Source organism: Nothoprocta perdicaria, unplaced genomic scaffold (genome assembly GCF_003342845.1).
Source record: "Nothoprocta perdicaria isolate Ctin4 unplaced genomic scaffold, notPer1 scaffold_143, whole genome shotgun sequence".
Taxonomy (NCBI): Eukaryota; Metazoa; Chordata; class Aves; order Tinamiformes; family Tinamidae; genus Nothoprocta; species Nothoprocta perdicaria.
This window is the reverse complement of record NW_020454572.1, coordinates 733,653-743,555: the sequence shown is the minus strand read 5'-3', so window position 1 is coordinate 743,555 and position 9,903 is coordinate 733,653. Positions and strand designations below refer to the sequence as shown.

At 68.4% G+C, this 9,903-nt stretch overlaps 2 protein-coding genes across 3 annotated transcripts in view; one reads left to right on the top strand and one right to left on the bottom strand.

The window, feature by feature from the left end:
• The window catches only part of LOC112943263 (chymotrypsinogen 2-like), a 1,990-nt gene extending 1,758 nt beyond the window's left edge, over positions 1 to 232 (top strand). For both annotated transcript variants that reach the window (XM_026034404.1, XM_026034403.1), the window contains exon 7: positions 47 to 232. In XM_026034404.1, the coding sequence (XP_025890189.1) occupies positions 47 to 209 (163 nt within the window). In that variant the 3' untranslated portion in view covers positions 210 to 232. The remainder of the gene's footprint in view (positions 1 to 46) is intronic.
• Positions 233 to 1,446: 1,214 nt separating this feature from the next.
• The window catches only part of BCAR1 (BCAR1, Cas family scaffold protein), a 12,522-nt gene continuing 4,065 nt past the window's right edge, over positions 1,447 to 9,903 (bottom strand). The window contains exons 2-8 of the mRNA XM_026034331.1: positions 9,504 to 9,585; positions 7,276 to 7,947; positions 5,121 to 5,282; positions 4,716 to 4,820; positions 3,261 to 4,409; positions 2,864 to 2,953; positions 1,447 to 2,414 (exon numbers count right to left, since the gene is read on the bottom strand). Of these exons, the coding sequence (XP_025890116.1) occupies positions 1,899 to 2,414; positions 2,864 to 2,953; positions 3,261 to 4,409; positions 4,716 to 4,820; positions 5,121 to 5,282; positions 7,276 to 7,947; positions 9,504 to 9,585 (2,776 nt within the window). The 3' untranslated portion in view covers positions 1,447 to 1,898. The remainder of the gene's footprint in view (positions 2,415 to 2,863; positions 2,954 to 3,260; positions 4,410 to 4,715; positions 4,821 to 5,120; positions 5,283 to 7,275; positions 7,948 to 9,503; positions 9,586 to 9,903) is intronic.

The following is a 9,903-nucleotide window of genomic DNA, read 5'->3' as shown; positions in this document are numbered from 1 at the left end:
GGCCCGGCCAGCGCGGCGCCCCGCTCAGCCGCCTGCCCTGCCCGCAGGGCGACTCCGGCGGCCCGCTGGTCTGCCAGAAGGACGGCGCCTGGACCCTGGTGGGCATCGTGTCGTGGGGCAGCAGCAACTGCTCGCCCTCCGTGCCCGCCGTCTACGCCCGCGTCACCGAGCTGCGCTCCTGGATCGACTCCATCCTGGCGGCCAACTGAGGCCGGCCATGAACAATAAACGCTCTTGCCCACCCGGGGCCTCCGCTTCCTTGTGCAGGGGACGGGGACAGGGCGGGCWGGCGGAGCTGGAGCCACCTTAAGGCGGCAGGGCAGAAGGGCCTGCCCCGGGCGCCATCACTGAACCCAGGCCTGTGGCAGCTGCTGGGGCATGTGGGGCCTTGGGGCCCTGGGCTGCTGCCCCAAGCAGCGCTGYGGCTGCTCTGGGTGCCTTAGTGCATGGTGTGCTGCCCACGGGCACTCAGACACTAACACCATGAGTGCAAACGTTGTCCGCCTCTCCCTGCTGCTGCTGCACAGGCTGCTGCACTGCTCAGGACCAGGCCTCGGGGCACAGGTCCCTCGGTGGGACGGCCTGGTGTTGCAGATACCCCCGGCACCCTCCTCTTTTACTCCCAAAGTCTTAGCCAAAACTCAGTGCAGGAAGGACTTTACCAAGTACCCGGGCATGTACGGGCTGCATGGGCCTGTCCCCAGGCCACCCACAGCCCCTTCTGCCACCACCATCCCACAGAGAGGTGCCAGCCCTGCCTGGCACCTGCGCTGGGCAGCAGGGCTTGTGGCTGGGCCAGTGGGCACGGCTGGAGGAGGAGGTGGGCAAGAAGGGCTTGGCCCCATGTGCCAGGTAAGGCCTGGGGAGGTGCTGTGACTATGCCCAGACCTCGACCCCAGGGCCCCCTGGCATCACCCTTACCCCCAGCTGCCCCTGACTGCTTGGAGAGCCTCGGGGTTAGGCCGGGGCAGCTCAGCCAGGGCCTCCGTGCCCAGCACTGGCCCCTGCCCCAGGAGCCCYATCCCAGGCCCACGGCCCCAGAGCGGGCAAGGCCATGGGAACCCTCGGCTAAAGCCCGTGCACGGATGGAGCCTTTGGAGAGGGGCGCCCGCTCTGTGCAGAGTGCCAAGCTCCGGGCGGGGGCACCCAGGGCTGCGCAACACAGAGACGCCCACGAGCTGCAGGGATCCTAGGCAAATCTTTATGCTGGRAGGGACAGGGGGCCGAGTTTTGGCAGGCTGCAACTCCGTAGCTCTGGGAAGCAGGAGCTGCTTCCCCGGGGTTCAACAAGGCACCAAATCCGGTTTGCGTTTCCGTTACAGCTGGTCCAGGAGCAAAACCCAAGACAGGAAAATGCAAAGTTGGCTTCCCCCCTCCCCGGCCCCAAYCCACCCGTCACCCCATCCCAAGGCAGGACACAGGCTCCTGCAGCTGCTGCTGCTGCACAGCTCGATCTTCTGTCTCCAACGTGCCCTGCGAGGCTGCAGAAGCCACCAGAGAGAAGCAGTCGCAGCGTCACCTCACCCCAGGGCCCAACATCACCTCAGTTTAAGGGCATGGGACAGAGCCCCAGCTCTCCCGCGTGGGAGCCCCTGCCCCGGCAGYGCAGGCAGCGGGCGGAGAGGGGACAGCAGGGAAGGCAGGGGCAGGATTCCACCTCCGAGCTTTGCTTCGCTGCATACACAGCCCTAAACCCAACCTTGTCCTCTGTCCAGAGAGGGAAAGAAGGGGGAGGAGGGGGCAGGAAATTGCCACTGGGATCAGTGGTATCCCAGACCCTGGTGTGCATGTGAGTCTATCTATATACAGGTCCGTTTACACCAGGCAGAGATGGCTCTTGTTGAGAGGGRCACAAGACAGTAAGAGGGCCATGAGGAGGGGGCAACAGCCTGTGACCATCACATGGCCGCCAGCTGCCCCAGCACCATTTTGAACTGCCGCGTGCTGTTGGCAAGGTCCTTGACACGATCCACCATGTCCTTTGAGGCGGTGGGCGAGGGGTAGTGGAGAGCGGCCGCCTTTGTGGTCACCACGATCTCCTTGAGCATCTCACAGAGGAGGTTGCTGTAGTGCGTGACCTTGTGCCGGACGTCCTGGGCCTTGGCCTGGCGGGACAGCGTGTCGCCGATGAAGACRAGCTTGTGGGCACTGAGGATGACGAACTTGCTGTGGGCAACAAAGATCTTGGGGGGCTGGTTGGTGCTGACAGCGGTGAAGAAGGCGTCAACGGCATTGGTGAGCGTGGTGAGGTTGGCCTCACACTGCTCCAGGTAGAAGAGGAGGAGCTGGCGGTCGGCAGGACACAGGGCCCCGCCGCCACGTGCCAGGCCGTAGTGCTGCGGGGGGCTCCAGTTGGACAGGTCGTTGTCGATGGGGCGCGTCACCTCCTGCTCCAGCCGCTCAAACTGCTTCAGCTGCGGAAAGGACAGGGGTGAGGGTGCACGGCCAGGGCAGGGGGCTCTTCAAACCACTGCCCCATCTCCTGGGGCTGCGCAGCCCCGAAGGAGGAGGCCGCGTTTTGCTGTGGCTGCAACATGGGAGCCAAGTGGTGCGAGCAGGTGGCCCCAAGGCGCCCAGCCATGTCCCAGGGGGAGCAGGCACACGAGAGTGCCAGCCCCCAGGGAGAGGAGGGCTGCACTGGGCTCCGCTGATGCCCTTCACTGCTGGAACACTGCAGCCACAGGAGACACGTGGATGTCACAACGTGCACATCACCACGCGGACGGCCACAGAAGAAGGAGACATGGTCCAGACTGGACACGAAGGGTGACTGAGGGTCACTGTGCCCTCTGAGCGAAGGRGCCCATGAGCTGTGCCCAGTGCCACGCAGGGCAGAAGCGCTTGCCCGCCCCAGCCCCATTACCTGCTGGTGCTCCAGCTGGTCCTTGCTCTGCCGCATGATGTTGCCTTTCTCCAGCAGCTCCTTCTGCGTCTTCTCAAACTCCTCCTTGCCCTGAAGGGAAAGAAAGGACATGACAAAGAAGGCAACAAAAACCTTACCAGAAGGAGCCCCCACCAGCACAGGAATGACCCCAACTGCCTCAACCCTCAGGCAGGAGGGTCCAAGCAAGAACTGGGACTATGAGGCACACAGGTGCCAGCTGGCTGCTTGGGCAGGGGCAGAACTGCCGCTGCAGTCAGTGCAGGGCCTGCACCAGGCCACGGGAAGCCACAGACACAAAACCCACCCATGGGGCAATGCAGGGGACCAAGCCCAACCTGCAGTGGTTTATGCCCTGCCATTGCATCCTTGTGCCTACCTGGAGATGGACGTAGTCATAGTCTTCCATCCAGCCACTCTCGTTGTTCTCGTAGGGCCCGTCGGGCGACTCCTGTGCCAGYAGCTTAGGCGGGGAGGGCAGGGGCCGCGACTGGATGCTGCTGGCCTTGTCCGAGGGGTGAGATGGCCCGTGCCCGTTGCCCTCCGGCACCTGCTTTGTCCGTTTGAAGAGGAGGGAGGCATTGCCATGCAAGAAAGAGGCCAGCTGCTTGGTATCATCGGGCACGCCGCGGGAGTACATAACAAAGAGCTCCAGGTCATCCGTGCCCGCCTTGCCTCCAACCAAAGCACCAGGGGCCCAGTGACAAGCGTCCAGAGCTTGGCTGTGCCGTGCCAGGGCCTGGTACACCTCCTCCATCTTCTGCAGCTGCTTGCTGAGCTTGGCATAGAGGGAGCGGTCCGAGGCCTGGGCCGCGTTGCCCACCGCCCCCCGGGCGAACTCCAGCAGGTCCCGGAGGGCCCCCTGGACGCCCTCGGCYGCCGCACGGATACCAGCAGCGTTCGCCTCCATGTGCTCGGGGCTGCGCCAGTTGGCGCCGATGAAGGACATGAGGTAGGAGACAGCGCCGCTGACCCCGTGCTGGAGCTTGGCCAGCACCTCCATGGCAGCGTCCAAGTCCAAGGAGAACTCCTTGGCGGCCCCTTTGGCYGGTTCCTTCACGGGCACCACGTCCAGCGAGGACGTGGAGATGTTGCTGCGGGTGCTGCCCGTGCTGGAGGCCGAGAGCCGCTTGGTGTCRGGGGCCTTGGCCTCCCGGTCCACTTGCGGAGGGACGTCGTAGATGTACTCACCCTCGGGGTCCCCCGAGGCCTTGCCGGGGGCGTGCAGGTCCCGGGGCACATCATAGACCTCCTGGGAGCTGAAGGACGACCCCCCGAGCTTCTTGAGGCTGGGGGGCACGTCGTAGATCTCATGGGGGAGTGCCGGCTCGGGCACCCCTTTCCCGGCCGCTGGCGGCACGTCGTAGACGTCCTCGGGCAGGTAGGGCTCCTGCTGCGTGAGGATGAGGGGGTGCCTGGAGGGGTCGAAGGCCTTCTGCTTGGCAAAGGCGGGCGGCACGTCGTAGGTCTCCTCCCGCACGGGCCCGTCCGGCACGTCCTTGCTCACGGAGGGCGGGATGTCATAGACCTGCAAGGGCCCCACCAGCGCCGCTCAGGCTCCACGTGCCCCCACGCAAGCCCCATGGCTGCCCCGTGCCAGCCCTGCACGTGGGTGGCTGCACGGGGACGAGTCAGCCCCGAGCGCGTGGGGAAGGGGGCCCTGCCCCACACATGCACGAGGTGAGTGGGCAGGGGCCGTGTGCTGGGAAGGCAGCACGCGCCCCAGGGTGCCCCTCCTCTTGGGCGGGCTGGCCCGGCTGTAGCGTTGAGGACCCGGCACCTCCCGTGTCCCCTTTGGTGGCCCGGGGCAGCAGGGTTCCCCCGCGGTACTTACCGTCTGGTGCAGGTTCTTCTCCACGCTGGGGGGCACGTCGTAGATCTCCTGGCCAGGCTCCTGCGCAGCRGGGCCCTTCACTGCCATGGGGGGAGTGTCGTACACCTGCGGGAGGACAGGCCAGGGCTCAGGAAGAGCTCGAGCTCCCACCTCGTCCCGGGGGGAACGGGGAGCTGCCTGCAAGGACAGAGACACTAGAAGCAGCCTGAAGGATCCCAGCTCAGGAGGGTGCTCAGAGGCACTAGGAGCAGCCTAAAGGATCCCGGCTCAGGAGGGTGCTCAGAGGCACTAGGAGCAGCCTAAAGGATCCCGGCTCAGGGGGGTCCTCAGCCTTAGGCCTCATCCTTGCAGGGATGAATCCCGCCACTTTGGAGCCTCTCCCGCCGCGGGGACTGCGGCACTCACCTCCTGGCCCAGCTGGCTCGGGGGCGCCCCGCGCACCGGCGGCACGTCGTAGATCTCCTGGGAGCCCGCGGAGAGCAGGTGCCGAGGGAAGTCGTACTCATCCTGCTCGCCCTTGGCAGAGTCGTAGACGTACACCTGCCCCACGCGYGTGGGCACCAGCACCTGCGAGAGGAGAAAGGGCCGACGTGGGCACTCGGAGCCACCTCGAGCRCCCGTCGTGGGTCACTGCCAGGGTGCCTTCCCCCCAGGCCTGTCGCGGCCCCTGGGGATGCCAGGCGGGCAGTGGGTACCCRAAGGGACCCAGCGCAGCTCGGGTGCCCGCACACACACACGGCCAACTGTGCAGCTCCCTGCTGGGACCCCAAACCGCCSAGCGCAGCACGCGGGCTCAGCAGCCCCGAGCAAATGGCATCAGCCCCTGCCCCACACAGACGGGCGCCAGGCAAGACGGGCGCGCGGAGCCGGTGCCACRGGAGGGCGCTGCCCGGCCACGCGCGCCGCTGTCGCCGCCGATGATCTCACCGGTTATTTATAGCAGCGGGCCCAGGCGCGGCGGGGCCTCGGCGGGAGACAAAGGCCGGGCAGCAGCGGCGCCGCGGGCACCCGGGCCTGCCAGCCGCGCTGCCTCCGTCATGCCAAGCACCCTGGCACAGGCAGTGCTGGCATCGCGGCCGGCCCAGGGATGCTCAGCACCGCTGCGGCAGCCCTTTGGCAGGGCTTCAGCAGGAACAGGGCACGGCCAGCTGGGCACCCTGCGCAGCTCCAGGTGGCTGTGAGCAGGGACAGAGGCAGCGACACTGGCACGGGCGGCYCTGGCACAGGGCAACACCTGGCCTGACCCTCGGGGGACACATGAGGACAGGTAACACACCTGCCCCAGGCCAGCGGCGGGCAAGGCTGGCTGCCAGGCTGCAGGACGCACCAGCAGCTGCCATACAGCCACATCCCACTAGCAGCACTGGGCAAAAARGGCTGGAAAACCTGCACAGGGGAGAGCTGGCGGCCAGGTCTTCCTGGCACAGGGGAGCTGGAGGAGTCTGGTAGAGCCACAATACTCTGGGGAACGAGACGGGCACCGGGGCYGCTGGTGCCGCCTGGGAGCTGCCAGCTCTGCCTCACCTCGAGCAGCACCCAAGTACCAGCCCAAACTAGCCAGAGCCGCTGCCCCGTGGAGGGGACAGACCAGGGCTGGCAGGGGCCACGGCGGGCGCCTTGGCCACCCCTTTCCCGCCTGGTTGCCAGCAGTGTGTGCCAGGGCTGCRGCAAGGGCCGCCTTCCTGGCGGAGGCCGCAACACCATCCATGAGTTGGGAAGCAAGGGCCATGCCAGGCAGAGCCAGGCCCAGCCAACCATGGGCAGGACGGATCTTCTCTGGGCACAGGGCGCTCAACCAGTGTGGGAGCCACATGGAGGTGCCAGCAGGGCCCTCCTGCTGCCCACGGCCTTGCTGCGGCCGAGCCACCCCACCAAGATGGGAGATGGACAGGCAGGTGTCAGGGCACCGTGCCCGCTCTGGGGGACACCCTGGGCACAGAGGGGCCAGGGGCCCATGTGTGCCAGCCACTCGAGCAGGAGGCCTTGGGGACAAACCCCTCAGCAGCTGCCACGCGCTCTGCAGCCCAGCCCCTGCCCAGCCTGAGAGGGGCAGGCGTCGTGCCCAGCCAGAGAGCCTGTGGAAACATCCTGGCACCTGCTGAGCACCAGAGGCACCTCCATGTCCCGCGTGCAGASCTGTTCGGGGAGCAGAGGGACATCTCTGACCAGCTCTTCATTTATCCTCATGGGCAAAGGGGCCAGCACGCCCCAGTGTGCCCCCACACAGCCAACGTGCCCTGGGGATGCCCACAGGGCCCACACAAATCACCACGGCCCAGGGGCCCCGAGAGCCAAACATCACACATGAGAAAAACAACCCACACCAACCRGGTCACGCAGCGACTCCCACTGCACCTACAGCCGCTGCAGGACCCGACAGTGGTGACCGTGTCCACACGACGGAGGTGACAAGGTGCCAACCCTGGGCAAGGGACAGCGACAGGGAGGGAAGGTCGACAAGGAGCCCAGCTGCCCCGACACYGCAAAACACAGAGGAACCAGAGCCCCAGCACCCATCCTCAGACACCCACCCAAGGCAGGACCCAAGCCCTCGTCCTACCTTCCCCTGGGGCTTGTGCCCATCCCGGCTCCTCACGTCCAGCGACGGGGGCACCTGGTAGATCTCCTGAGCCAGGCCGGCCGAGGGAGGGACTTGGTAGATATCCTGGGGGGGGCTGGCAGAGCCCCCCGCATACGTGTCCGCCGCTTGGCCCAGGGACGGCGGCACCTGGTAGATGTCCTGGCCGGGGCAAGGAGGCTGCTTCGCGTAGCTGRCCGACTGCTTCGCCGGGGCGGGCGGGAACGGTGCGCCGGGCGCCGAGCCCGAGTAGTGGCCCTGCTGCCCTTTGCTGGCCACGGGCATCAGGTAGACGCTGTCCCCTTGGGCGGGGTAGGCAGGGTGCATGGGGGTGTACTGGGATGCAGGAGACAGCGGCGGGTAGCCCCCTTGGTGGTGATAAGGCAGGGCGCTCTGGGGCACCGGAGGCTGCGGCGGCGCCTGCCCCGCGCCGGGCGCTGGCGGCTGCTGCTGCTGCTTCTTGTCGTACATGCCCACCAGGATCTTGAGACGGTTCCCGGGCACGATGCCCTGGCGGCCGTGCAGGGAGCAGAGCCACCAGCCGTCGAGGCCCTGCGTGTTGCGCTCCAGCACCGTCATGATGTCGCCCTTGCGGAAGGAGAGCTCGTCCGGCGACTCGGCCACATTGTCGTAGAGCGCCTTGGCCAGCACGTTCTGCGGGGAGGCGACAAGCGGACACGTGAGGCGGCGGCGCCGTGAGCCCCGGCCAGGCCCCCCTGCCCCGGACAAGTCCCCATTGCTGCGGMTGGGGACGCTGCTGCCTGCCCGAGCTGCCAGGGCTCGGCCCTCCAGATGTGGTGGCCCAAAACGAGGTAAAGGCCGTGGGAAAAGACTCGAGCCCTGCTCCTTGTGCCCACACTCGGGAGTGCAGCGGGAGGGACCAGCTGTGCGGGGTGCACAGGGAATCTCCCCGCGCTCTCCTGGGCCCTTGTCTGCGGGGGGTCCCGCCGGGCAGGTCTCACAGCCCCGTTTGCGTTCTCATCCCCCTCCAGCCCAACGCGTCCTCCCCAGGGCCGCTGCTGAGCAGGGGGTGCCGGCCGCTGCCGCACTGCCCTGTCCTGCTCCAGCCTGGGGACCGACCCTGCTTCTCCCTCCCCTTCCTGCCGGGCAGGAAGTGCCAGGGCGCTGAGTCAGCCGCCGCCGGAGAATTCCCCACTCGGCCGCGGTCCAGGCGGGCGCGCGCTGGGCCGGCGTCCCGGGCGCAGAGCTGGAGCCGCCGCTGCCGGCGCTGGGGATGCGGAGGGCAGGCGCCCTGTGGGACGCTCCGGCCACCCCCGTGCTCGCCACGCATCGGGGGCGCAGACGCACCCGCACGCTCGGCGTTGCCCCGACACCGCGACGTCCTTCCGAGCGGTCCCGCGCGAGCCCGGCGGCCTCCGAACGACGCAGGGAAGGTGGCAGGAGCGTGCGGGAACTTGCCTGTGCCCATGAGGCCCACGAGCTGCCCCCACTCGCACGGCCACACGAGCAGGCCGGGAGCGGAGCCCCGCGCCGGAGGGCGAACGCGCTGCCAGCAGCTCTCGGTGCCCGCGGGAGGGCAGGGACACGAGGCGAGGGGTGCGTGAAGGTGCTGGAGGCGCCTGCCCGCGAGGCCCCGAGGGGTCGCGGCCCAGCCCAGGCCCCGTGTGTTACCCCTGCCATGCAGGGCCGCAGCCCCRACCCGCTGCCAGGAGCGGCTCTGCGCCCGGGTCAGCAGCAGGGGCTGCCCCAAAGGCCGGAGCCCGGCCGGGCGCTGGTGCCAGCCCCACCACGGCCTCCCCAGGGCACTGCCCCATCCGCAGGCACCGCGAGATGGGGATGGCCGGATGGCTGCGCAGTCACATCCCTGGGGAATAGCGCCGCTTCACGGACCCTCTTCCGCACTAGCTCAGGGGCTGCTGGGCTTTCCCAGGGCCCCGGCTCTCCCACAGGCGCCTGGCAGTGCCCGGGATAGGAGGAACGGGGACTCCTGAGCTCGTGCCCTCAGCGCTGCAAGGGCGGCGTGCGCCGCTCCGCGCCACGGCCGCCCGCCCGGGGCCACGGCCATGCCCTGGGCCACCAGCCCTCTGAGGGGCCTGGGCACATCGAGCTCCTCRCACCCCTGGGTGATGCTCTGGGCCCCGCGCACCCCTGGGGGACGCCCGGCCTCAAGAGGCCCCTCTGCCACCCCTCGGTGGCCACAGCAGGCGGCTCTGCCCCAGTTTCCCAGGGGGGCTCCCCGAGATGCCCACCTGACCAGTCCAGTTCCAGGCACCCCAAGCACCCCGGGTGCCCAAGGCCAGGGGTGCTGAGGGACGAGGCGCCCCAGRGCTGCTGTTTGCATCCCCCAGTGCCAGGCCAGGCCCTCTGCTCCGCAGCCYGCGGCCGCAGAGGGACCGAGGGCACCGCGGAGCCGGTGACGGGAGGGCTCTTCCCTGTGCCAGGGCGGCGGGAAGGGGGCCCTGCTCCGGCCTTTCCCACCCCGCGCCCGCTGCGGCGGCCGAGCGGCCTCGCGCCCGCTCACGAGGCTGGAGGGGCCGCGGGGCGCTCGGGGCGGGAGCCGCGAGGCCGGCGCCCCCGCGCCCCGGTGAATCATTAACGGCACCCGCAGGGAACCCGGCCGGCCCGGGCGCCCCCCGCAGCTCCCGGGGG